The sequence below is a fragment of the Mesocricetus auratus genome, unplaced genomic scaffold (genome assembly GCF_017639785.1).
Source record: "Mesocricetus auratus isolate SY011 unplaced genomic scaffold, BCM_Maur_2.0 Super-Scaffold_15014, whole genome shotgun sequence".
NCBI classification, from domain to species: Eukaryota; Metazoa; Chordata; class Mammalia; order Rodentia; family Cricetidae; genus Mesocricetus; species Mesocricetus auratus.
The window spans coordinates 18,293,353-18,321,116 of NW_024429186.1; the positions used below are offsets into that span (position 1 = coordinate 18,293,353).

The following is a 27,764-nucleotide window of genomic DNA, read 5'->3' on the forward strand; positions in this document are numbered from 1 at the left end:
TACCCCGGGCCTGCAGGCCTCCACGAACCTTCTCAGCCCCAGCTTTCCACAGCTGCCCACTGCTTCAACTTCAGATGGATCACCCCTCCCAGAGCAGCTGAGAAGCTTCCTGGACTAGACAACAAGGCTACTGCCCTGGCGGTGCAAGGTTAAAGTTTAGTAGTGGTTGCTCTCTTAGTGTGCTTAAGTCTTGTTGCTTCCTTTTCAATGTAAACTCAAGCTGTCTGCTTCAGTCGGGAGGTGCCCACTTCCTTTAGGTATATCCTTAAGGAGACTGGAGCCTGGAGTGCCTGAGCAGTGTCAGCCCGCCTCCTTCCTTCCATTCCCTCCCTCCCTCCTTCCTGCTTCCTCCCTCTCTCCCTCCCTCTGTCTCTCTCTCCCTCCCTCCTTCTCTCTCTCTGTCTCTCTCTCTCTCTCTTTCCTTCCTTCCTTCCTTCCTTCCTTCTGTCTTTCTCTCTCTCCTTTTTTCCTTTTATTTTTTTATTTTTTGGACAGGATTTCACATACTCTAGGCTCACCTCAAACTCACCATGCATTAATAGCTGAAGATGATCCTCCTGCCTCACCCCCAAGGGACACACATAGGAAAGCCTTACCAGGCTGCCTTCACACAGGGCCAGGACTGATTGCCCAGCAATCACTCTACTGACTAAGCTACATCCCTAACCTTTATGTTTATTTCGTGTTCACTACGTGCCAGGCATTTGTCTCCTGGGTGGGGACACATCAGTGAACAAAGGCACGCAAAAACTCCCTGCCTGCCTGCAGCTTCCCTCCAGTTGAGGCAGGCCAACAATCCCCTCACACTAGTGAGTACTGAACAACTGGCAAGAAAAAGCCCAAGCAGATTGAGGGGAAAGGGGGTCAGAGGTGTTGTCTGAGGACATGACTCAGGGCAAAGTCCTCAAGGAAGGATGAGGGACCACGTGGGGAATCTGTTGAAAACTTTCAGGACTAGCAGGCCCAGGCAGGACAAGAACAGAGGCACCGACCCCTGCTCTCAGAAGCGCCTCTTCCTTCCTAGGGGCGCCCTCTGCACTAGCCCCGCCACAACCCCACCCTAAAGACCTCCTGTCTGCTGGCCTCTTCCTGATTCTAGTGGTGTGGGGACTCCAGGTTCTGAGGGCCTTGGAGTTGTTACCATAGCTACCCGGTATCCCTGAACTTCTGCACCCAAACTCACCTGTTCCTGGCAACCTCTTTCACAGGGATTTTGCCTGAGGTCTGACTTCCCTCCCAGTCTTTTCTATGTCTGATACTAGCAGACCTCAGGCTAAATTCTTCACAAACTTGCCAAACTTGTAATTCCTGAATGAATGCTCAGAGAAGATGTTGATCTAATTGCTATTATACCATCGTGGATAACCTCCTCCTCCTGGATTTACCTGTGTACTACCTGCAGGTAATCTCACCTGAAACCTTCTCTCATGGGTCACTAATACCTCTTCAGGGCTGATGTGGTAGTGGCCAGCATAGGACAAGTGATAGGCAAAGAGGAAGCTGTTACCTAGTTGAAAAGGGTCTTGGAAGCTACAGGGCCCAGCTCTCTGGCTACACACGGTGAATACCAGACGTTTCTTTCTCTCCTGGATTAAGTTGACCATGTTCATCAGACTCTGCTCCCAATCACTGTACCCACAAATTCTGGCACTCAAAAAGATGATCTGAAAATTTTCTCATTTGTGTCAGTTCCAGTGAACGTAGACGCCTGGAATGTAGTCTTGTGTTAGTTCACTTTTCTTTACTATAAGAAAACACTGGAGGCAAGTTAACTCTATAAAAAAGGAAAACAAAACAAAAAAGGTTCATTAACCTCACATTTCTGAAGAGTGTGGTGTTGGTATCAGCTCAGCTTTTGTGAAACCCTCAAGATGTGTGGTAGGAGTATAGCTATGATGGATTGAATGCTCTTTGGGGATGCTTAGGAGGTATGGCCTTGTTGGAGGAAAAATGTCACTGGAGACCGGCTTTGAGAGTTTAAAGACTCATGCCATTTCAAGCTCCTTCATTCTGCTTCCTGCTTGAGGTTCAAGATAAAAGCTGTCATCTTCCTGCTCCTGCCTCCATTCCTCTGCTCTGCCACCATGGATTCTTACCCTTCCACGGCAGGAAACCCAAATAAACTCTCCCTTCTGAAGTCACCTTGGGCATGATTGTTTTTGTCCTGGCATAATAATATAGTATAATATAATAGGATTACATCATTTTCCCTCTCCCTTTCCTCCCTCTAACCCTTTGTAGGCCCCTCACCCTTGCTCATGGCCTTGGTTATGATGGAAAGTAACTGACTAATACAGTGTTAGAGAGGGAAACATACATCTACAAACAGGAAGCTAGAGCTGGGGGCTCACTCTTAAATAACTCATTTGTAAGAGGGGGGCCCCACCCACATAGCTACATTAACCCTTTGCAAGGGCAGCTTCCCTTTTGACCCAACACCCTCCTCCCATCAGTCCTCACCTCTTAAAGGGTCCTCACCTCTCAGTATCTCCACCCTGGGGCTCAAGTTCCCCACAAATGAACCTAGGAGCATACACTCAAAACATAACCAATCCAAAGCAAGCCACGGGCATTTGTTGTGCACTAGTTGGTTCTAGACTGTGGTAAGAAGCATAGAGCTGTTAGAATGGTGGCCTCCACTCTATCATTAAGTTCTAACTGTTGCATTCCACAGGAGACATAGGAAGAGAAGACTGGGGATGGGGTGGGGTGGGGTTAAATGACACTGTCTGGCATCTCCCACCCTCAGAAAAACAGGCAGAAAACACACTGGTGCTTTGCCTTACACTGTGGCTACAGAGGCCAAGTTATGTTATGACATTGCTATTTTGCATGACACTATGCAGGGAAATTGCCACTCCTAGGGTTGGTCACACAGGAGCTGTCAGTTGAATAAGGTTTCTCGGTGACCTCTGGCTTGAGGAGACCTTGATCCTGAAGAGGGAGAAAATCCCAAGCAAACACATTCAGACAGACCTCTTAGCTGGATTTGGATGTGTGTGTGTGTGTGTGTGTGTGTGTATGTTGTAAGAGAGAGAGAGAGTGTGTGTGTGTGTGTGTGTGTGTGTGTGTGTGTGTGTAGCAGCTCCTGAGGAGGCTATTTCACTTTCCTTTCCTCTGGCATTCGGTCCGCCTGTCCTTGGGCTGTCCTCAGTGTCTGAGCCCCATCTGCTCTGCTTCCATCTCCTCCGAAGGCCTTGGGTTGCCTTGGTTGCTGTGCTGGTCATGTCCCAAGCACATCTTTCCTCTGGGCACTTACTGAGTGTCAGTTTGTGCTCAGGTAAACAAGGACCCTGAGTCTGGAAAGCCTTCGAAGATAGCTTTGGAAAGCTGGAGGAGACACACCCAGGAGGGTGTTCCCTTGAGCCTGGTGACAGGGTACTGCCAGAATGACCGCTCGATTTTCAGATGCAGTATTGCAGAGTCCAACACCCACACTGCCCTGCAGCCGCTTTTCCTGACCAACTCTCCGAATACTGGCGATGCCCACCTTGCAGGCAGAGCCATTCCTAACGTGCAGGCTCCCTCTTCTGCCATGACTGCAAGCTCACCTCACCAAGGAGAAAGCCGGTCCTTTTAATGGTCCACAAGGCCCAGCATGAGCGAAAACTCCCACCCGCTCCTCTCTGAGAGCACACGCTCTACTCCCTTCCCTCACTCCACTCCAGCCACTCTGGCCTCTTTTCTAACTCACCAAATATGGTAAGCCTGAGGCCTTTGCTCTCAATATTCCCTTGTCTGTAATGTTCTGCCCTTCTCCCCATATCCACGGCCCCTGCACCTTTAAGACCATCAAATGTCACCATCCTTAGTCATTCCATTTGAAATCCTTCTCTCCCAACTTACCTTCCTCACCTGATCCTGCTGTTTCTTTAGCCTTATTTTTTTTAGCTTTTCTAATTTGCTACTCTATTTTGCATAATTCATTTCCATGAATGGAATGTAAAAGCTCCAGGAAGGCAGGCTCGATGCCTACTTCATTCCTTTTCCAGAGCTCTAAAGCACTACCTAGCTCAGTGTAGGCAATGTCTAACTATATAGCTATTGAATAAATAAATGCACAGGTGAAATAATGCACAGCTTAGACACCTGCCCCTGCTCTCAATGACAGGGTCAAGAGCAGAAGGCCCCACGGATGACGTGGCATTCTCTTCAGAGGGCAAGGGAGCTGGCACCCTGGGCTCGCAACTGACCCCCTGCCTCACTTGCTTCCAACACAGATTTAAGGAACTTGGGGCAGGTTCTGGAGAAGGATGAATCTCCGCTCCTCCCGGTCGCATGGGGACCAAGGCTGCCTGGGGCAGAGGGGAACCTGAGGAGGGGCGCGGGCCAGCACAAGCCACCTTCAATGGCAGGGCGAGCCGAGGCAAGCCCGCCCTTCACGCCCCCTCACACCAGGCACCCGGGCCTGCGGGGCCCCAGAGCGTCCCCGGGATGGCTGCCCTGGCTTGACCCCGCACCGCCCCAGGCTTGCTCCTGAGCCGATCCCGCGCTCTTCGCGCCCCGCTCTCCTCACGGCCCTCCCGGCCTCCTCCCCGGCCCGCTGCGGCTCCGGCCCTGGCCGGCAGGGGCCGCTCCTCGCGGCGCCCGGGGCCCCGCCGCGCCCGCCGCCGCCCGCTCCCCGCCCCTTCCCCGGCCGGCGTTCCCGTTACGCCGCCGAGCCGGGAGACGGAGCCCGAGCCCGCGGCCGCAGCGGGAGGCGGCGCGGGGCCCGGCGGCGGCGGGGCCTGCGGGGCCTGCGGGCGCGCGCCGGGCCGGCCAGGGCGGCCATGGCGACCAGGAAGGCGGGCTCGCGGCTGGAGACGGAGATCGAGCGCTGCCGCACCGAGTGCCAGTGGGAGCGGATCCCCGAGCTGGTCAAGCAGCTGTCGGCCAAGCTCATCGCCAACGGTACGCGCGGGCGCACCGGGGCTGCGGGGCCGCCGCGGCCTCCCGGGCTAGGCCCGAGGCTCCCGGCCCGAGCAGGGGCGCGGCCGGGCGGCGAGGCGCAGGCCGCGCGGTGTGCGCGGGCCAGGCCCTTGGGGAACGCGGGGTCCTCCGGTCACGCGGCGTGCGGCTGGGCTGGCGGGCGGTGGCGGCGCCTGGGAGTCCAGACATGCAAGGCAGAGGATGGCCCAGTCGCTGCCGTCCCCCGACCCCAGAGGCCAGAGGCCAGCCCCTGGCTTCCAAGAAGTTGGAGCTGGTGTGTGTGTGTGTGTGTGTGTGTGTGTGTGGCGCCCCCAAGACATGCCTGTTGGCATCTGGGGGTCACCGGAGTGTGTGTGGTGTGCTCAGAGGTCCTACGAGCGGGATTGTTGTAAACATATGGTATCCAAGGGCCCCAGGATGGGTGGCATTGGCAGGTTGGGGTGTGTGTCTTGAGGTCAGGCAGTTGGATGTCAAGTCTGCAGACCCGGGGAGGTCAGGGTGGAGAGTATAAGGGAAATAAAGTCAGGGAGAAGGTTACTGGGCAGAGGTGAGGGTGTGGTGGAGGACTCTGAAGGGAAGTGGAGCTGATTGGATGAGGGGCTTGGTGTGCCCAGGAGCTGGAAATCTGAGTTGGGTACCTGGTGGCTGGACTTGGCCAACGACCCCGCTTGCTGGATTGGATCTTCCAACCCATCAAACCAAAATTGCAGCCAAAATCACATTCCAGAGTGAGGCTCCACGTGGCCTTATTTGTTTTGGAAGCAAGTATGGTTAATATTTGCTTGTGTTTTAGTACGCGCCAAAACCACAGACAGGCACTCGGAGCACAGGGAGAGAGAGGGCAGAGGACTTTGTCCTCTGTCACCTCTGGCTCCCCAAGGCTGTCTGGGCCGGTGTGGGTGAAACGCCCCAATCACAGAGTGAATGAATGAAGGAATGGCACTGATCACTTGCCAAAGGATGTGTGCTGCCTTGAACCTTCTCTCCTCACACTACCCAGAAATGGACGGGGAAGTCACTTACCCTCTTTAAGGTTGCTCCCTGTGCTTTTATGGAAATGGTGCCTGGAAATGACAGTTTTCCTTTTAACTGGGGTTCACTTTGTCTCCCTCACACTCACCACATAGCTTAGGCTGGCCTCACGGTCCCCAGCCTCCATCCTTGCCCCCGGGTTTAGGACGGTAGACGCAAATCACCGTGCATAGAGGGCTAGAGTGTGTTTTGGCACACGGTCGACCGTAGTGCCTTGCTTTTGGGTAGGTGTTTTGAGGGAAAGGTGTTGAGTCCTCAGGACCCCAAAGACAACTTGACCTTGCTCTGTTGTGTCTTCTCCGTACCTGCATTCTCTTTTGCCTTGTTGAAGTCCAGTCCCGAGCCTCCCCGCCACATCCATCCTTCTGTGCCATTGGTGTTAGAATTCGGTGTGTTTGTAGCTTTCCCGCAGATCTGCCTGCTCGCGCTTCAGCAGGTTCGGTGCCCACCTGTGCCAGGTGCTGGCCAGGCCCCTGCCCTCCTGCTCTTCCTGACCGTGGGAGGACCACTGAGAGTCAAACAGGGAAGTAGTCGGTGAGAAGTGGGTTGAAGACAACTGAAAACAATGGGCAGGAGGAGAGAAGGGACGGACTACAGTGGTCCCTGGAATGACAGGATGAGTGGAATTTCCGTCCATGGGCCCATCTTACCTTCATGGCCCTCCCCAGCTTGAGTCTCCTTCCAGAACCTGTGGCCCCAGCTGTGGCTGTGAACAGGGTGTGTGGTGGGCAGGGTGGTGGTAATTAGCACAGCGCTGTGGACCATGGGGCTGTGTGTAAGTAATACACGGAGGATAGATAGTTCCTTTGGAAAATCCTGGGAGGATGGTTTTATCCCAGAACCTCACATGGTGAGCAGCAGCCATGGGTGGGGAAAGGTCACCGAGACTTGAAAAGGTCAAAGAGACTTCTCAGAAACACAAAAATAAAGCAGAGAAAGGGATGAAGCAAACCCAGAATGATGTACCTTCTGTAGGTGCAGAGAATTGTTGGAGGGTGGGTCTTCCCCAGACTGACAGGGCCTTCCTGGGCCTGCTGGCTTTGGGAAGTCCCGGGTCCTCGATAGCCCCCATGGGTTTGCTAGCACAAGTTTTATGCAGGGACACTGCTTAAGTTAAAGCTTTGCTTCTTAAAGCAAGGAAAGCAAATGAATGTCATACTGAGCTTGTCATACTAAGACAGCTTTTTTTTTTTTTTGATGGCAGCTGCTGGCCAGCCAGAGCCTTAGGTCCTTGTAGCCTGGGGTCTGATCCTGCTGTGGCTACTCCCTGCCTCTGTGACCTTCCTTGGTGAAATCGTTGAACAGCTGGGAGCCTGTTGCCTCACTACTGAGTTTCCTTAACATTCGTAGCCTCTCTACCTTACCAAGCATAGTGACACACCTTTAATCCTGGCACTCTAAAGGCAGGCAGATCTCTGTGAGTTCCAGGCCGGCCGTTCATTTTAAAAGAAGTTCCTGGCAGGATCAAAAGTGGGCTGGAGATGGAGTGGATTGGGAGACTTGCTTAATACGTAAGCAGTTCAGGCAGTGGTGGGTAGATCTCTGTGAGTTCTGCCTGCCTCGTGTGAACTCATCTCTGTGAGCTCCAGGACAGTGAACGCCACATAGTGAGACAGTACCTCAAAAAACAAAACAAAAACCAGACAACAAATAAAGGAAGTTTTGGGTTTTACCCCTAGCAGTGTATGTGGCCTGGGTATGGTATGGCGTGTCTGTAATCCCAAGCCCTCAGAGAGTGGGGTGAGAATACAAGGTCAGCCCTGGCTGTACAATCTGTTGGTGGCTTGGGCTGTAGGAGACCCTGTCAGGAAAAAACGACTGAGGTTTCTGAAGTCTCCTGTGGATGCCACAGAGCCTGATGCCATCGTGGCAGCCATTCTTGTTTCCTCATTCATTCCATCAGTCCTACAAATATTGAGTAACCTGCTGTGAGCTGCAGGAGGCTGCACTATGAACAGAGACAGACATGCGCCCTGCAGCTCACCTGTTGGTGGGTAAGGACCAGGGAGGCAGATGATGCGCTCATCGCATCCTGAGCTGGATGTTGAGGAGGAAAGGGAAAGGTTGGGAGGGAAGTTGTGGGGACTGCTGATTCTAAGTGGTAAATAGGTGGCTACAGTGGCCTAGGGAGCCCTACTGAGAAGGCCTCGGGGGAGACAAGACCAAAGGAGCTGAAGGAGTGCGTTCTAGAGAGGGGCTTCATGACTGGGTCTGGGTGGAGGCATAGCACGGGGACCTTATGGGTTACGGTTATGACTCTGGGTTTTCTCTGCGTGAGGCAGGAGCCAGGGGAGGGGTGAGAGCCTCATTCATTGGTTCTCTGCTTCTACCCAGCAGGGACAGGTCCTTCTGGGAAGGATGGGCTGGCCACTCCCCACTAGCTGTGGACACTGGGAGTCACTGTTCCATCCTGACTCTGGAGATAAATGGGACTAAACATTTTACCAAGAAATGGGTACATTAGAAAAGGTCAAATGCCAAGTTGGAAGGGAAACCAGTAATCTGTCTTCAGCCTCACACCCCACTGTGTGCACCATTTCATTCATTGTTTTAAAAAGCAATTTGACTGTTTGATGTGTCCTAAGCTAGCCTGGCCTTAAACTCACTGCATAGCTGAGGGTGACCTTGAACTCATGACCTTCTGCCCTCACTTCTAATGGTGTTGAGATTACGGGCATTTGTATGTATCTGGTTTATGCTGTGCGAGGGATGGAACTCAGGGTCTTGTGCATGCTAGGCAAATATTCTCCTGTTATCCAGACCCTTCTGGGAGCTGGCTGAGTGACATTGAACCCACTGGTTAACTTCTCAGAGTCTTCCTTTCCATTGGTAAGACAGGCCTTATCACTTCTGCTCCATGGGCTGCATGCATCCCCAGTTCCTCATTCCACACTGTCTTAAGAAGAAAAAAAATCAAAACCTGGTTGTAGTGGCTGGCTCTGTGCCAGCCTGCTCTAGAAAGAGGATAATCTCTTAAGTGAAAACAGTGGAGAAATCTCTACTGGAGCCTAGGCCCTTGCTACCTGGAGTATAGTATGGATTCTTAGCCTACCCCACATGTACAAAGTCACCGTCTGCATCTTGGCAAGGACAAGGGATTGGGGCTCAGTGGGTACAGTGGGGTAGGGTTGAGGAGCAACAGGAGCCTAGGAGTAAAGGTGGGGAACCAGTTACTCATCAGCCTCTGGTTGGCCCACTGGGTGCTCCACAGAACATTTCCGTCCTTCTGACTTCCCAGAGTGTCATCTTCCAGCCCCTTAAGGGTCACTGTGAGTGAAGTGTAGTCCACCTGGGCTAGTATCCAGACTCCCTGGAACTGACTGAGTGACCTAGAGCCAGCTGTCACCTCTCTGAGCCCACCTTTCCATCGGGTAGATAGCCGCTGTTCCTTTACGGTGACCATGAGGATTGACAGCTGTAAAGCCCAGTGTGTGGTGAGCTGGTGTTCCTTGTCCCCAGTGGCTTCATATGGCCCCAGCTGGAGAAACAGTGAGAGACAGAGACTTGAAAGGGTGTGTCTGAGCAGGCGCTTGACGAGGGCCTCATATATTACTGTGGCAGGAGCTGGCGTTCATGGGACCCAGACAGCCACTGTGAGGTCGTGGAGTTGCTCTCTCCAGCCACTTAATCTCCTGAAAGTGTAAGGTCCCAACCAGTTGGTTTAGAATTAAAACCTTTTTGTGCTTGCATTTGGGTGTCAGTGATTCCTTGGAATCTTGGGGGTGTCACTCTTTGGGCACAACATTAGGCAGCTCTGCTCCTCAGGTCACTTGGGGCCGGGAAACCCCACATGGTAGTTCTCTCATAAGGGATCTCATCCCATCTGATTTGGTGACACTTGAAGGCATTTTAGTCACCTCCCAGTGATAGGTTGGTAGGGCAATGGCGCCTTTTTGGAGTCAAAGTTTGGCTCTAGAATCTATTTGGCCCATGCTATGCTATTGGTTTGCCTATGGCTGACCCCCTTGCTATTTGAAGGCATGGATGGCATCATGGCTTCCTTGTCTAGACTCCTTGTATGCAGTCTCTTAAGAAGCCGATGCAGATTTCTCAAGAGAGGCAGTTATTACTGGCCTGAGGGCTTCTTGGGAAATACCTGAACCTCTGCTGTAATAGTGGCCTTGCTATTTAGGAATGACGTCTCAGGACATTTCTGGGCGCCCCCACACACCTCTGGGAGTCAGACTGTCCCCAGGTCAGCTTCTCTGACCCTCTAGCTGTGCTTTCTGGCCACACCCTGCTTTTAAACATGGTCTTGTCACACCCACTGAAGTTCATGCTCTGTGGTACAGAGTATGGCCTTCGTTTTGGATTGGCTGGCACTAGGCTTTGGTGCTTGTGGTCCCTGCTCTCCCTATGACCTCATGCTTGGAGGGACTTTGGGACTCTGGACTGGAGGAGGATTCTTGATTTTCATCTGCTTGGTCTAGCAACTCTTGGAGCACATCTTCCTGTAACCTTGGAGCAGTGTCCTTTCCCCTCCCTTTGGGCTGGTTTGGATTCCTGGCCCCTGACTTATGGTTCCTCTTTTATTCATGCTATTCATCTCTGGGATCTTCACTGAAGGTCAGAGCCTACCCATCTGTCAAGGTCTGGTCCAAGTTCCTCCTGGCTGCCCTTTCTTCACAGAAAAGGCAGCCAGAACAGTCTGGACCATGTAAGACCTCAAACATCATTTCAGATGTCATTTTTCAAACAGTGCTGTTGGGGGGACCTCTCTTGGGGGATGGAGTGGGCCTCACTTACAGAAGCTACTGAACTTTTCCCTAAGGTTTCCTTTGAAGGAACGGCCCATATGCTTAGAAAACAAAAACAATGATGTCCACCAATCAAGTTTAAGCTACAGAGGAGGCAGCCTGGAGAAGGAGCTCTCCTCTGTAAAGCCTTGGGCAGCTGGCAGGAGAAGCAAGGAGAGTGGGTCAGAACCCCAGCCCTAGAGTTCAGCTACTGAATTCCCTGTGTGAGGGGCCTTGTGAAACTCTGGGCTAAAGGCCTGGCACACCCAAAATCCTTCTGAATCCCTCAAAGCCAGGCGCTTTCTAAGTGAAGGCTGTTTCAGAATATGGTGTACATCCTGAACACTGCACTCAAGTGTATGATGAGTTGTTGCAAAGGATAGGTTTTCTTACCCAAGTGAATAGCAGTAAAAACCAACTTTGGGAGGCTGAAGAGATAACTCAGTGGGTAAAGTGCCTTCTTAGGGGCATGAGGGCTGGAGTTCTAATCCCATGCAAAGAGGCTGAGATGTGGAAGCAAGCAACAGTTACCTCAGTCCTCGGAGGAGAGACAGGGATCCCAGGTTTTTCTGGCCAGCCAATCTAGCCAAAAAGATGGAGTCTGTTTGTAGTGAGAACCTCTATGAAGATGATTAAGGAATATATACTCGTCAACCTCTGACCTCACCCACATAGGTGAGGGCATCCACATGGGTAAACACAACCACATACATGCATGGTCATGCGAGTGCACACACACACATCTACATACATGTGCACGCACACACACACACAAATAACTTTTAATTTTTAGAGAGTTCTTGATTTCAGAAATTGCTGCTACTGTATTGTGCTGTAGTATAAGTGTCAGACTTGTAAGGTAGCTGTAAGGACAACCTACACTTCTTAATAGTGCCTAGTCCTTGGTCAGAGGAAATGACACCATGGGCTGGCCATTTTATGCCACAGGTGGCAGTGTTACCCTCTTCATTCCCTGTCCAAAACTTCCTCACATCACCTCTCTTGTTTCTTCACCAAGTGGCTAACTTTTAGAGAGCTGAGGGCCATTGTTTCTCTGGCCTCAGATTGTGGATGGAGTTGGGCTCACAGCTCACTGATGGAGTATTGTGTGGACTTGGCCCAATAACAGACTTAGGAGCTCAGTTCTCTGAGCAGATAGAGCAGGCCTCAGGAAGTAAGGTTGAAGGTCTCTACACACACAGACACATACAGACAGACATACGCACGCACGCACGCACGCACGCACGCACGCACTAGCGTACGTGAGAACTCTGAGTACCACTTTCCACCTTCCTTCCCACCCTTCTTCTGCTCCCAGCCTTTTCTTGTGCTGAGCACTTTATTGGGGTTAGACGGGGTTTATGATTCCAACTTCATGCCTATGATTGGTTCTGAAGTTTCACTACCCAATAAATGAATGCTTGGCAGTGATTGGCTGAGGCATAAGCATGTGACAGCTCTAATCAGTGAAACAGTAGGAGGTATTTACTTGATGCAGGGGCTTCTGGGAAAGACTCCTCTTGCTGAAGAACCGCTGTATGTGCTTATAAGGGAAGTATGGGCACTTTTCTTGCCTGGAAAAATGTGTTCATGCGTGAAGCCTGGAGCTGCTGCTCTCCTGAACCCATTATGGTTGCCGGTCCGTGAGAGAGGCTGACCCATGGAGGGTGACAGCATAGAGAGACAAGAAGAATGTGGCTGCTGAGGTACCCGAGGCTTCTGCCTGGAGACGTTCTTCCCCGGGCTGCCTGTTGTGTGAGATAATGTGTTTCTCCATTGAGAGCACACTGAGTCAGGTGTTTGCTCATTACTCACTACTGAAGGCATTTCCACCTCCTCAGCCTTGGGGCTGGTCTGGGCACTGGGGAATAGCCTTTGCTCTCCATTCCTATTGGCCTCACATGGCAAGATTTCTGTCTGGGTGACCTCATGCTTGGCAGATGGTGGACTTTTACAGGCAGCTGATGTGTGTGAAAGCTGGTGTTCCCATTGAGAACCCAGGAAGAAGGTTTTCATGTGCCTTCCAAAACCACCCCCTCAACCACAAGACAGGGAGGGCTGTTTAGGCTAAACAGTGTCATGCAAAATATAAAGGATAGGAACAAGCTACCAAAAACCTAGTACAGGGGCAGTACCCCTTGCCACCGGAGGGCTTGTCTGTCCCTGCTTATCGGGTGTAGCAGAGGGGAAGGAGCCAGCACCAGGCAGAGCGATCTTTTGGGTTATTTCAGAGGCTCGCCAGGCCTGGAGTCAGCAAGTTCACACACCTGCCCCCACCCACCATAGGCCTTACTTGATCCTCTACAGCTAGTTTCCTGATTTGCAGCTGTGAGAGCAGTGCCAGTAGGGGAAGAGCCTGCACAGCATTTGTTGGGCCTCTCCTCTGTGTTAGACGCTGGGTGTGAACTTCTACATGAATTCTTGGTAATTTCCCTAGCAGCCAAGTAAGGCCAGGGGTCATAATACTTCTCACTCAGAGGATGGGTAGACCAAGGCCCAGAGCTGCTCACTGAAATGGAGTCTAATGTGACGAGTTTCATTACTAGCACTCAGTGGAGACAGCTCATTTGGAGTTCAGGTTACCAAGCTCTACTCCTGGAGATCCCATGCAGCAAGTCTGGGAGGGGTCTGCATTCTCTACAAGCCCCCAGGAGGTACCAAGCGTACTGAGCCCTGTCATGGTTTGAGAAGCAGTGACGACAAGGGCTCTGGACAGTGTAGGTTTTCAGACATGTCTGGGGGAGTCTCTGACAGGTGGTGACCTTCTTGGCTAAGGTAGTGGTTTAAATTACTGCATTTTAAGGCGGAATCTTTGTGGCTCAAACTGGCAGCTGTGAGCCCCTTGCTTTGAGTCCTAGTGATTAATGATGGCCTACTGTGTGCAGACAAAGCACCAGGTGGCAGAGGGATGAGCAGGTCACCCCAGACAGCTTTGACAGCGGAGGTTAGGGACTAAGACTCCTGGGCCTGGGTGAGCTTCTTCTTTGGGCGGTGCTCTTGGGGTCAGGGAGCAGGACTCTGTTTTTGCTCTTTAAAGATTTATTTATTTTATTATGCGTTTTATGGATGTTTGGCTTACACTGCCTGCAAAGGTGAGAAGAAGGCTTCAGGTCCCCAGTGGCCATGTGGGTGCTAGGACTAGAACTCTGGTCCACTACAAGAGCAACAAGTGCTCTTAACGGCTGAGCCAACGCTCCAGCCCATGGAAGCATGGCCCTTAACCCCTGTGCCAGCTATCTGTGCTCCAGGGAGTCCCTGGACCACATGTGAGAATGATTGTTCAAGTGGTGAGACAGGTGACACCCCACAATCTGAGGACAAACAGTGGCAGTGTCATTTATCACACAGGGTGTGTCTGGTTCGCTGGAGGGCTGAGGCCAGGTGGGACAAAGGTGGCAGTGGATAGGCCTAGCAGAGTATGAGGCGGGGTTGGACAGGAGGATGGTAAAAGTTGACAGGCTGTCTTAGTTACCTTTCTGTTGCTGTGATTTAAAAAAACAAAAACCAGAAAGCCCTCTGCAAAAGCAGCTTGAGGGAAAGAGCATGTTTGGCTCACAACACGAGGGCACGGTACGTCACGGTGGATAAGGCAGGGCAGGAGCAGGAGGCCAGTGGTTCACATTGTCCGTGCACTCAGGAAGCAGTGAGCAAGAGGTAGGTCTGTAGGTCTGGGCTAGAAAGCCTCCAGTCCCCCCCCCCAGTGACTACTTCCTGTATCGAGTCTCCGCCTCCTAAAGGTTTCACACTCTTCCCAAGCCTTTCCACCAGCTGAGACCAGGTATTTAAACACATGAGCCTGTGGGCACATTTCGCATTCACAGGACATCATCCTAGTGGACAGACTGTGGCTTTAGCACTAGAAACCCCGAGTGTGTTGTCAGGTACGCAGTGGTGCACAGTTAATGAACACCCCACCCTTGAGGAGCAGACTTTGAACAGGAAGATGCAAACAGGGCATCTGGATGGAGTGTTTTAGCAAGGGGAAGGAGCTCTGGGGCAGGAACAGTAAAGACACTAGCCTGGCTGGCCTCAGGGGAGGCATGCTGTGCCTCACCTTTTGAGGAGCACAGAGCAAAAGCAGCCGGCTGGGGAGTGAAGAGCCTGGGTTGGGGAGGAAGCGCCGTAGTCAGTGTTCCATTGCTATGAAGAGGCTCCATGACCAAGGCAACTCGTATCAGAGAAAGCATTTAAATGGGGCTTGCTAACAGTTTCAGAGGGTTAGCCTGTGATCATCATGCCAGGGTGCAAGCAGGATGGTGCTGGAGCAGTATCTGAGAGCTTTTTACCATAGGCAGCAGGTAGAGAGTGGGACGCTGGCCTCAAAGCCCACCCCAGAAACACACCTCCTCCACCTACGCGAACAAGGCCATAGCTTCTAGTCCTTCCAAACAATCCATCAATTGGGGGCCAATTGGGAAATCTATGAGCCTATGGGGTCATTCTCATTCAGACCATCACAAAAAGTGTTGGGTTCTAGATGTCTGGCTCTTCAGGGGGGCAAAGGGAGCGGGGTCTATGATGACAGTAACAGCAGTGATGGCAATGTGAGCAGGGGTTTCCTGTGGGGCTAAATGTGACAAAGGCCCAAAGCTGAGCTAGGGCTTCTCCCCATGACTGACAGGCTCCATGGCCCTCCCCATCCAGCCATCCACTCAACACGCTGATGAACCCAGCCCAGGCTGTCAGGGAGTTGTATATGTAGTGGGGATGCAGATAAATGTCACCACTAGACTGTCATGTCCCTTTGGTTGGCTTTGTTCATTGCCATACTCCAAGCACACAGTTAATGATTTAATGTACCATAAGCCTTAATATCTGGGTCACATACACAGTGGAGCACAGTTAATGAACAAGCTACCTTTGAGAATTTACAGACTCATTAATTCCTCAAACCCTGAATCTCCACTGAGGACCACCCACTGCCCTGAGGAGCAGATGGGCAGGTCAGGGCTGGGTGTGGAAGTAAGGTTAGGGCCATGGCGGGCCCATAGGAAGGCGTGTGAAGCCTGGCCCAGATGCAAGACTGTTGGTGTTGGGTGACTTCCCTTGCTGGCTTGCCTGAGGCTCTGTGTGTATACTGGCTGATAGATTGCTCTTAGGGATGACCTAACATCCAGGCTCTCTCCTCCCCACAGCTCTTGTGGGCTTCTGAGGAGTCTTTCCCAGGACACAGAGGTAGCCCTGGTCCCTTCAACTGCCCTCTTTATCCTTCTGGTCCACGTACTTTGATACTGCTTACCCTGTCCCAGGAGGCCTGATTCCCTGGAGGCACTGCCTGCAGTGGCCCTTGTGGATGCAAAGGCTTTCTCTCAAGCTCCCTAGTGCCTGGGAGTGGCCCAGGTGATAAGGGTGCCCTACAGGACACGCCAAGCTCATGACCTGCAGCAAATGACGCTTTTGCTCCCTGGCCCAGGCCAAGCCTGGGGATAGAGTCTGCGAAAAGCTGTGCAGTGTGCTTCACTTCCTGTGGAGCCCCGCCTGCCTCTGCCCATTGTCCTAGCACTGGAGGATTCACCAGGCCCAGCCCCTTTGTCACAGTGCCTTCCCAGCTGAATGAGTGCCCTCTGTGGTCCTCACACAGGACTCAGTCCCTGTCTCCTCACAGGCCATGCTCCTTGACCCGGCCCGGCCCGCGCTTTGACTCCTCTGGGAGATCCCGTCAGCTCTCTCAGGGTGTGTCTGACTTGTGTACATGGTGCTGACTTCCTGAGCAGCCAATTTCCTAGCCTCTGGGCTAGCCTGATAACATCCTCTGCCCTGTGGTTACTTCCTGTCTCAGAGTTCTGGAAACAGGCTATATCAACTCGAGGCAACTGGCTTGAAGGTTTTCTTTCTTTCCTTGGGTTGGGTTTTTATAGAGAAAGTGTGTGTTCATGTACGAGTTTGTGCATGTGTGTGTGTTAGAAAGTAATTGTAAACAAGTATGGGGTGAGTGTATAAGAGATTGTGATAGGGAATGTGTGTGAGCATGTGTATAAGAGTATATAATTAAGTGTGTGTGAGCATGTGTATGAGAGTGTGAGTGTGAACATCTGTATGAGTATGAATGTATAACTGAGTGTGATAGTATGAGTGGATGTGTTTGTAAGAATGTGTATTAGTGTGTAACTTAGAGTATATACACATATAACAGAGAGTGTGTGCATGTGTGTAGTGTATAACTGAGTGTGTGTGTGTGGTGTATAACAGAGAGTGTGTGCATGTGTGTAGTGTGTAACTGAGAGTGTGTGCATGTGTATAGTGTATAAATGAGTGTGTGAATGTGTGTAGTGTGTAACTGAGAGTGTGTGCATGTGTGTAGTGTATAAATGAGTGTGAGAATGTGTGTATAGTGTATAACTGAGAGTGTGTGCATGTGTGTGTAATGTATAACTGAGAGTGTGTGCATGTGTGTAGTGTGTAACTGAGAGTGTGCATGTGTGTAGTGTGTAACTGAGAGTGTGCATGTGTGTAGTGTGTAACTGAGAGTGTGTGTGTAGTGTATAACTGAGTGTGCATGTGTGTAGTGTGTAACTGAGAGTGTGCGTGTGTGTAGTGTATAACTGAGTGTGCATGTGTGTAGTGTGTAACAGAGTGTGTGCATGTGTGTAGTGTATAACTGAGAGTGTGTGCGTGTGTGTAGTGTATAACAGAGAGTGAGGGCATGTGTGTAGTGTATAACAGAGTGTGTGCATGTGTGTAGTGTATAACAGTGTGTGCATGTATGTATAGTGTATAACTGAGAGTGTGTGCATGTGTGTATAGTGTATAACTGAGAGTGTGTGCATGTGTGTAGTGTATAACTGAGTGTGTGCATGTGTGTAGTGTATAACTGAGTGTGTGCATGTGTGTAGTGTATAACAGTGTGTGCATGTGTGTAGTGTGTAACTGAGAGTGTGTGCATGTGTGTAGTGTGTAACTGAGAGTGTGTGCATGTGTGTAGTGTGTAACTGAGAGTGTGTGCATGTGTGTAGTGTATAACAGAGAGTGTGTGCATGTGCGTAGTGTATAACTGAGTGTGTGCATGTGTGTAGTGTATAACAGAGTGTGTGCATGTGTGTGTAATGTATAACTGAGAGTGTGTGTGTAGTGTGTAACTGAGAGTGTGTGCGTGTGTGTAGTGTGTAACTGAGAGTGTGTGCATGTGTGTTTAGTGTATAACTGAGAGTGTGCATGTGTGTAGTGTGTAACTGAGTGTGTGTGCATGTGTGTAGTATGTAACAGAGTGTGTGCATGTGTGTTTAGTGTATAACTGAGAGTGTGTGTGTGTGTAGTGTATAACTGAGAGTGCGTGCATGTGTATGAGTGTGTAACTAAGAGTGTGTGCATGTGTGTAGTGTGTAACTGAGTGTGTGCATGTGTGTAGTGTATAACTGTGTGCATGTGTGTAGTGTGTAACTGAGAGTGTGTGCGTGTATGTAGTGTGTAACTGAGAGTGTGTGCATGTGTATGAGTGTGTAACTGAGAGTGTGTGCATGTGTGTAGTGTATAACTGAGTGTTGGCTGGCATGTTCTCTCTTTCCCCAAGTTTCTTCCGTCTCTAGTCCTGTTTTCTCTCATTTCTGTGCCGTCTATGGATGTAGAGAGGAGGTTTGGCATGAAGCCTGGACATTGACTACCAAGATTTCTCTAGAAGATCTTTTATGCCAACTTGTGGGCCCCGTAATCTTTGTCTTTGCCATCGTTGCTTTGGGTCAGGAGTTCCAGTGCTCTCACGCTGTGAACTGGGTCACAGTTTAAACAAGGACAGCTGGAGGAGTTGTCCAGTAGAAGCCCTAAGGAAGGGACCGGAAGGTCTGGGTTTTCTCAGCAGCCATGGCCAATGTGTGGGAACGCTTTGGGGGAGCAGTCTCCTGAGACCGACCAGTGCACTTGGTTGAGTCCTGTCTAGGGAGGGGAGACATGTGCATTAATTGATTTCAGAAGTACTTACTGAACACCTACTGTGTGCCAAGCACTAGTGTTAGCGCAAAGATAGATTGAGTACTGAGGGGACAGGCTAGTGCGCACCTTGGGGAAGAGGGTGACATGGTGTGTCTTACGTTTTAAACAACAAATCCCTCTTCTGTGGGAGAGGTGTGTGCCTTTCTTGATCTGCTTCTTGGTGCCTCCTGGTCAGACTCCCTCTGCCTGTCCAGGCCGGGCTTGCTGCCACGCGGCTGGTCACTGCATGCAGGCGTCATTGCTCTCCTGTAGGTTTGTGCGTTCCCCTTCCGAGGCAGACGTGTCCGTCTCTCTCATCTCATGAGCTTACCTCATACTTAAGCAGGGAAGCTCCCTGCCCCACAACCACCTCTGTCAGCTTCCCTCCTGCTGCCGCTTTGGGCTTCAGCTCCCTCAAAGGCAGCATCCGATCACCTCTGCTCACGACTCTGCCCTTATTCCCTCACCTCAGGCCTGTGCTGCTTCGCCATTCTCTCTGCTTCTCTGAGACTGTGCCCTCAGCACATTCCGGGGCCGTGCTTTCCTCTCAAGGCATTGTTAGTCCCAGCCGCAGCAGTCCCGTTCAGTGTCCCTGCTCTCTGCCCCATTTTCCAGCAATCACTGCCTGATACAGAGTGTCCTTGGCCTCAGCACCACTAGTTCCACAAAGGCTACCCCTCTCGTGTCGATGCCATGTTGCTGAAAGTAATGGCTATGCCTGCATGCTCGCCTCACTTGATGGTCCAGCCTTTGTTGCCCGCCTGGCCTCTTTCCAGAAGCACTAGACCACACCCTATGGACTCCTGCTGAGACGTCTCCTCCCTAGAATGCTTTTCCTACAGGTCTAATTTTGATTTCTGTAGCAGACATGTCCTGATTTTTCTTCCTAGGCATTTCCCCTTAGTCTCCTCTACCTTTGGTCCTGAAAATGAATGTCAGTGCGAGTTGAACTTGGCTTCATTTCTCTGCTTCAGTAAATGGTGCTGTGGTGCCACTGCCCATCCCGAGGTCTGCACCTTCATCTTTGGTACCTCTCCTTCTCACTTCCAGGCTGCTGCAACAAATCACCCCACATTGTATCCTCTTAGCTCTGTGAAGGTGAGGAAATGAAACCCGGGCCACATTGGTTAACCAAGGTCATCGTGATCTTTCTGGAGCTCTGGGGGAGGGAGGGCAGGACCTGTGTCCCTCCTCGGCCCGGTCTGTAGCCTGTGTATGCTGTGTGGCTCCTACCCTCTCCTCACTCTTTAGGGCACGCGGTGACCACACACACAATCCAGACAATTCTTCCACCTCCAGGCCCTTCACAGTCACCCGTGCGGAGTCCCCTTTGACACAGAAAACGCACACGCACACCTTCCTGAGATCAGGGCTTGGACTTGTTGGGGCCATATCACCAACTGAGTCCAGGAGTAAGCCTGCTTTGCTGTGCCTCTGAATTACATTCACACTCGGTCTGTTCCTCACTTTCTTCACTGTTTCCTACCTCCCTCTTGTCCAACTTGCTGTCGCCTCTCACCTGAATACTGTAGTAATTTATTTCTGTCCTTGTTTCTCTGCTGAGTCCACTCCTCACACAGCAGATGGAGGGACTTTCAGACACTTGAGTCAGAATGTCACTCACTACTTACACCCTCCAAGGCTTTGGCACTGAGAATGCATGCCGCTCTCGGTCGTGTCTGCCAGCCCCAGTGCTGCCCTCTGCTCTGACTGCACAGTTTTCTAGCTGGTCCTAGACCATGCCCCTTGAGACCTCCCCTCTCTGGAATGCCCTCCCCAGAGGTCTTTGCGTTCCTCACTCTGTGTCGTCATTCCCTCAAGAGCCCTCTCCATGGAGACTTTCCCTGACCTGACACTCAGTCTGAGGAAGACACCCCCAGTTACTGTCACTGAGTGAGTCTCCTACTATATTGTTAGTAAACCTGGAAAAGATATCCACAACCCAGACACTGATTTTTGCTTTGCGTCATTCTGAAGTTGAGAATTATTACATTTACCACTGTAAGCGAAAGGCCTTCTGTAGTGTGAAATGACTGTTCCTCCCATGCTGCCTGCCTTCTCACAGCATTTTACCAGCACAGCACTCGTGGGACAGTGTGGGGCCGTCTCAAAGCAGCTTGCCCGTATGCATATTTCACATCTTATTTATTTGTATGAAGGTAAAAGGACAACTTTGGGGTTGGTTTTCTTTTTCTACCTTTCCATCCATCCCAGAAATTGAACCCAGGATGTTTGGCTTGCATGGCAAGTGCTTTACCCACAGAGCCATTCATTCATGCATCCATCCATCCATCCATCCATCCATCCATCCATCCATCCATCCATCCATCCATCCATCCATTCTTCTTCCTCCTCCTTCCACACAGTAATGACATTCTATAAACCTTCTTTTGTATTTTGCTTTTTTAACCTCCTGTCTTTGAGACTATTAGTTCTTACAATGTAACAAACCAGCTGGAAACACAGTGCCTTACAGTAGCCACTCTGGATGCTTGGGGTTCCGGGTTCACCAGTGCTCATGCTTCTGCGACCTGCTCTCGACTCTCGGATGGGCTCTTGTGCATCAAGTCCTGGCTCAGACATCTCCACTGTGTTTCATGTGGCCTTCAGTGGCTGATCTGGGTCAGATGTGCACAGGCCCAAGCAAGTCCTGGTGACCACAGAGAGCAGAAGTAAGAGGAAGTGAGTCAGCCCTTTTCTAAGGGTCTGTGTACATCACAGCTCATGCCGTCTGTCCTGTTGGTCAGAGAAAGGTGAACACATGCATGTGCTTAAATAATTCCATCTGTTTAATTGTTTAATGGATATCTTGAGTTGCATTGAACAGACACATCTTAATTCATCAGGTCCCTATGTATTGTTTCCTGTCCTTTAGCATCTCAGGTAGGCTGGGTATAGGAAATTGTCTCTTTATTGCGCATTTGTGCTAGAAACTTCTATGGGGAAAGTTCCTAGACCTAGAATTTGGGTCAGATGGTACAGGTACATAAAATACTATATATAAAATACTGTATACAAAGGAGCATAAAGTACTATATGCAAAGGAACATAAAGTACTGTATACAAAGGTAGATAAAGTATTTTATACAAAGATACATAAAGTATTGTATGCAAAGGAACATAAAGTATTATATGCAAAGGTAGATAAAGTATTGTATACAGAGGTAGATAAAGTATTGTATACAAAGATACATAAAGTACTGTATACAAAGATACATAAAGTACTGTATACAAAGGTACATAAAGTACTGTATACAAATTGCTGATTGCCCTGGATACACTCATTCGGTTTACATTCCCGTCAGCACTACTTGATGTGTCTTGTCAGTATTCCTAGGAGTTAGGGATTATGGGTCCTACAGATGCTGTTCTGTTACCTGTCACTGGTAAAAAGCCAGACTAGTGGGGATGGACTCAGCTCGACACTGTCTTTGCTGTGTGATAAAGGGGTGCTGAGGAACCGGCTCTTCTCGAATAGAGGTTTGTTTTTCCTCTTGGGTCACAGCCACGCCAGGAATGGCTTGAATGGAGCTAAGTGAACTGAGGGCTGGGATTTTTGTGTTAGCCTCAAGGGCTCCCTAAAACAGAGAAGAAACCTGGAGGTTTTTGGTTTCTAGTATCTGATCCCTGCATACCAGCTGCTTGTCCTGCCAGGGTGCTGCTGTGAGGAAGGCAAAGGCTGCAGCCCTACCTTCCCCGGGGGACCGAAGAGCCAGGTGCCGCAGACGTGAGCTGTGCTGGCAGGCATAGGACTTTCAGGTTTTCTGTTTAGAGCTGAACCGGGGCCCTGGGTCCACCAAGGCAAATGCCTGCTCTCTCTTCTGCCAGGGGCCTTGCTAATGGTTTCTGTTTATCTCAGCTGGTAGCTCTGTTTGGGTTACTGGAGTCCTCCCTCACACCAGCCTGACTCAGGCCCTCACACCCCCTCCTCACTGTGATCCTCTGAGAGTCAGACCAGATACGACAGGAGGGGATTCCAAAAACACCTGTCCAGCCTCAAACCTCAGGACTCAAGTGGTATGGGATGGAGACTGAAGTAGCTACAATCAGCAACCCTACTCTTGGTACCAGCTTTCTATTAGCTTCCCATCACTATAAAACATGGCAATAATAACAAATTCTAGAGATAATTTATATGGGAAAAGCCTTATTTAGCTTATGGGTCTAGAGGATCCAATTCAAGATTGGGTGATTTCATTGCTTTGGCTTCTGCTATGGTACTGGATGGCAATGTCAGGAATATATGATGGACAAAACTACTGACCTCAGGGCCAGGAAGTCAAAGCAAGAGGAAGGGACAGAGTTCCATAATTCCCTCTCAGGACAGGCATCAATAAGCTGATAGCCTTTCACTAGGCACCACCTCCTCAATGACCTATTACCTTCCAATTGTGGCACACTCCTGCTGAGGCTTTAAGCCACAGACTCCAGATTAGCTGGGCAGTGGTGGTGCACCCCTTTAATCCCATCTGTTGGATCTCTGGTTCAAGACCAGTCTGGTCTACAGAGCAAGTCCCAGGACAGCCAGGCCTACACAGAGAAACCTTGTCTCTAAAATCAACAAAATAAAACAAAAACAAAAAGAAAAGAAAATACTCCAGATATAAACTATAGCACTCCACAAGAACCTGGTGAAATTTTTGTTTTTTAGTTTCAAACTGTTTTCAAGGCGATTTTGGGACCAGTTTGGAACAAGGCATGTTCTTCATTATGGTTACATAGAAAACCATGATTAGGCTGAAGGAAGAGGGGATGAGTTATTTAGACACATTTCTACATCTTCCAACTAACACTTATACAATCAGATATTTCCTGAATTACAGGAAATTATTACTGCACCTTGACACTTGATGGCTTGCTTCAGGAGGTACTCACCGCTGTGAACAGTGGTCACCATTGCCTAGAATTAGATGTTTGTGACAGGGACTCTAGCCAAGGTCCATGTGGTTTGTGACGGCGTGTTGGAGAGATGGTGGGTGTCAGAAACCAGCTCCAGGGGAAACTGTGACCTTGGTCATGCTGCTTTCTCTCTCCTGTCTGGTTCACTGTGTGAGATGGTGACAGTGATAGCCTCACACCTTAATGTTGCTTTTAAGAATTGCTTCTTGGCACATGGCTCTGTGCTTAGTAAGAGCTTGGTATGACTAGGCTGTTAGTGGTACCCAGTGTTCCTTTACTCTGGGTCTTGCAGACTCCTGTAGCATAGGGAATGTGTCTTACAGAGCTTTGAGACCCTATAGTATCAATATCACTATTCTGGGACATCATGGGTCCTTCAAGAAAAGATAATTTTTAGTAGCTGGTGTTACTTAGCACCTGCTGCATGCTATATGCATTGCATATCTTGTGTGAGCCTTACAATTGCCAGCTGAGGAAGCTGAAGCTAAGAGAGATTAAGTGACTTGTCAGTCCTATACAGCTAATAAGCCTGGACTCAGGTCCCAGGCTGTCTAAAGCTGAACCTTGCCTCCATCTGGTGCTACTGGATTTCTCTGTCATGGAAACCACAGGCCTGGCCACTTTGCCTGCTGGCTGCTCCCTGTGCATCTGGGAGACAGCACCCGTGCTCTCTCTTGTGCTCTGGTGATTGCATGCAGGAGCAGGAAGGTGCTAAAGGCAGGCCTGAGCTCCTGAGTCATAAGTGGGAATTGAGGGCAGCTCCATGTCATTAGCTGGCTCTCAGGGCTCTGTGCTGCCAGTTTCCCTATCTTCTGTGTTGCTTTTGTGACTAAGCCAGATGAGGCAAACTTGTGGGAGTGCAAGTCTGATTGGTCTTTTATACTTAATCCTTTAATCCACCTGAAATTAATATTCCCGTGGCTTGGGGTGCCTTTCTTCTTTCTTGCCTCATTGTCCCAGCATGTAGACAGATATTTCTGGCAATAAGAGCTGGTTTAGTGATGGCTACCTGTTTTCTTGGTGGCAGATTGTAAACTGGGGACCCACGGGACCCTGACAGGTACAGGCAGTGTCCATGAAGCATGGGTCTGACCACCCAGGACCCACCAGTATTAGGACTGAGTTTTGTCTTTGAAAGGTATTTTGACAAGATCTCTTGATGTCTGTAATTCTCTGTTCTCCTGGCTGAGAGGATGAGGACAAAGAAAGCATGATTTGCTTGGCAAATTAAAAATGAGCCCAGAGAGGGAAAAACATTCAGGAGTTCTTTTGGTTATCATGCTAAACTTAAAGTTAGGCCATAAGCATTTGTTGGCCAGGTGTGGTCAGAGAGTGCCCCTCAGTGGAAGCCTGCTTCTTCCTTGACATGTTAGGACACTGTAAGGAAGGTCACAAGAGCAGTGGCTTCAGCTGCTGCTCTGCCCTTCTCTCTGGCCCCCACCTGGTGCTCTGAGACAGCGGGTGTCTAGAGAGGAGAGCCAGCGTGGTGGCCGTGCTGTTGCCACTTGCAAGCACATAGCACTAGGGACCTAGAAAGGGTAGTTGCATTGGTAGGATCTTACTGGACTCTTCAAGGAATAGTAATGGTGGCATCTCCAGGATGCCCGACACTAGGGCTCTGCTGACCTGTGTGGAGACACTTTAAGGCTTTGACTGTCACATTGTCTCCTGTTCTTTCCCAACCTGATGCATCAGCCTTGTTCTGAGCTTACACACCTGCTCTTTTCTCCAGACACTTTGTTCTCTGTCCTTCCTGTCCTTGGCTCTGGTGCAGAGTGTGCCATCCCTCATCCTGATGCCTTTCCTGCTGGGTTCTCCCGTCTAGGCCTGTTATCTCCCTGACCTGTGGCTCTCATTTTACACACGGGACTGATGCTGTCTAAGGTCCCATAGTGAGAACAGGTAGCTGGCTCCTTATCTGCTGTCTGGGTCTGAGAATTCTGCTTCAGGTCCTGTAGCAGGAAAGTGGGCAGATGGGTGGGGTTGTGGGGAAGTCATGGGAGGAGTCATCAGTTCAGGTGGACATCAGGCTTTCTCAGGATTCTTGAGATGTCGATGCAGAGTCAGAGTACCAATCTGAGATTAAATTTAGGGCCCAGAATGTCTTGGTCTGTTTTAACCCTCTCCCATCCCTTACCTTCCCCCTCCCACCCCGCCACGACCAGTAGAACTTGTTTAGCGTGCCTGAGGCCCAGGATTTGATTTTCAGTACTGCAAAAGCAAACAAAGTAGACAGGAAAAGGTTGGCATGGATTGATGATCAATAGTCTTATCATTGTGGTTGATAAATATCCTAACATAGAAACTGCTTAAGAACAACTTCCATTTCCCCCTATAAACAACATAAAATGAGGTACCTGCCTTAATCCCAGCACTCTCAAAGCAAAGGCAGGCAGATCTTTGTGAGTTTGAGTTCAAGACAAGACTAGATTGGTCTATACAGTGAGTCCCAGGATAGCCAGTGTTACATGTTAAGACCCTGTCTAAAAAATAAAAAAAGGACTGGTGGTGATGGCACACACCTTTAATCCCAGCACTCGGGAGGCAGAGGCAGGTGGATCTCTGTGAGTTCGAGGCCAGCCTGGTCTACAGAGCTAGTTCCAGGACAGCAAAGGCTATACAACAAAACCCTATCTTGAAAAACCAAATGAGAAAACAAAAACAAAATGAAAACCACTGAGCTCTGCCTGGCCTGTGGCACACTGGTACCCCTGGCCTGTTGCACACCAGTACTCATGCGATCCCAGCACTTGGAAGCTGAGTAGAAGGATCACAGGTTCCAGGACAGCCTACACCAGGGAATTTTAAAAACAGATTAATAAAAGACTGTTCAGTGTACATAATTTAAAATATAAAGATAAAAATGTAAATATATCCCCAATTTTGTTACTCACATATTCTTGTTGATAATTATTTTAGGCATCTTTATGGGGTCCTAGACATAGATAAGATGAATATTGAGACAGGCTTCTACAGTGGTCACACATTCTACAGAGGTCACACACTCTTATGACATCCACTAGTCATGGGTAGATATTGACAGCTTGCCATGTAGCCAGCTTCCGTTGAGATGTGCTGTCCTTGTGAAGTTCTAGAAGACTGAAAACAGCTTTCCCTGCTTCAGGTTCTCTCCTACCCACCTACTGCATCAGCTGTTGCTGTCTGCACCAGCTAACCTCTGTGTCCCCGTTCACTCTGAGGACATAACTTCTCTTCTGGCAGTAGAAGCTGCTGTAGGCCACCTGATTTTATGTTACAACAAATTTGCTTTCTTTACAAACATCTAAGGAATTCTATGCCTAAGAACCGAGCTTAGCTGTGCTCTGGGGTTATCTGGCTCCTCCTAGGACTCTAGTCTTGTCACTAGGACACAGTCAGAGCAGTGCCAAGCCTTGCTGCTCCTGCAGTTTAGGTGGACTGATGCAAAGATGATATGCACTGGGCTGCTCAGCTGGTCACCCAGATTTTAGTGGGTGACTGTTTTAATTGTAAATTTATGCAGTATAGGTAAAGCTGTTCTCCATTTTATCACCAGACTGTTGACCAAAAACCAACATAAAGTCCACTGTAACCACTAGACCAAGCTGAGGTTTCCTAGACCCAGCTAGTAATAGGGTCCTTCTAAACCTTTTCAAACTGGTTGAGTATTTTTAGTATACCTGTGTCTGTCTGTCAGGTTAGTGTATGAGTTGTTCATCCAGAACAGTCTGGATGTGTGGGTTCCAATGAGCTGTACTGGATTCTTCTTAATGCAAATTAACTACCAGCATGGCATGGAGATCATAACTACTTTTTTTTTTTTTAACATTCTGTACATTGGCGTTTTACCTGCATGTGTGTCTGTGTGAGAACGTTGGGTCCCCTGGAACTGGAGTTACAGACAGTTGTGAGCTGCCATGTGGGTTCTGGGAATTGAACCTAGGTCCTCTGGAAGAGCAGCCAGTGCTCTTAACCACTGAGCCATCTCTCCAGCCCCATTGTATATACTTTTATGAGCTAAACTTCTACAATGATTCCTCAGAGGCAGGGCTATGTAGTGGTGGTTTTTAGAGAGATGTCGTTCAGGTCAACTCGACACAAAGCTCTTAGACTCTGACTAGGAAGGTGTTCCCAGGTTCACTGTCCATACTCAAGGCCACAGACTTTGGCAAGGAATTTCACTGCTCTTCTCTTGGAAGTAGATCCCACTGGATCCTGTGTGTTTAAGATCATTATATTTTTACTATCACAGAAGAATTTTTCTCCTTTCTAAACTTTATTCTCCATGTTAAAATGTAGCCATCTTTC

The 27,764-nt window shown here is 49.8% G+C and overlaps 1 protein-coding gene across 4 annotated transcripts in view; it reads left to right on the plus strand.

Annotated features, from left to right (window-relative positions):
* The first annotated feature begins 4,727 nt into the window (after positions 1-4,727).
* Ttc7b (tetratricopeptide repeat domain 7B) overlaps positions 4,728-27,764 on the plus strand; it is a 204,623-nt gene continuing 181,586 nt past the window's right edge. For 2 of the 4 annotated variants that reach the window (XM_040742631.1, XM_040742630.1), the window contains exon 1: positions 4,729-4,890. In XM_040742631.1, the coding sequence (XP_040598565.1) occupies positions 4,770-4,890 (121 nt within the window). In that variant the 5' untranslated portion in view covers positions 4,729-4,769. Of the gene's footprint in view, positions 4,891-27,764 lie in introns of all 4 variants that reach the window. The other 2 variants (XM_040742629.1, XM_040742632.1) reach the window with 2 other exon arrangements.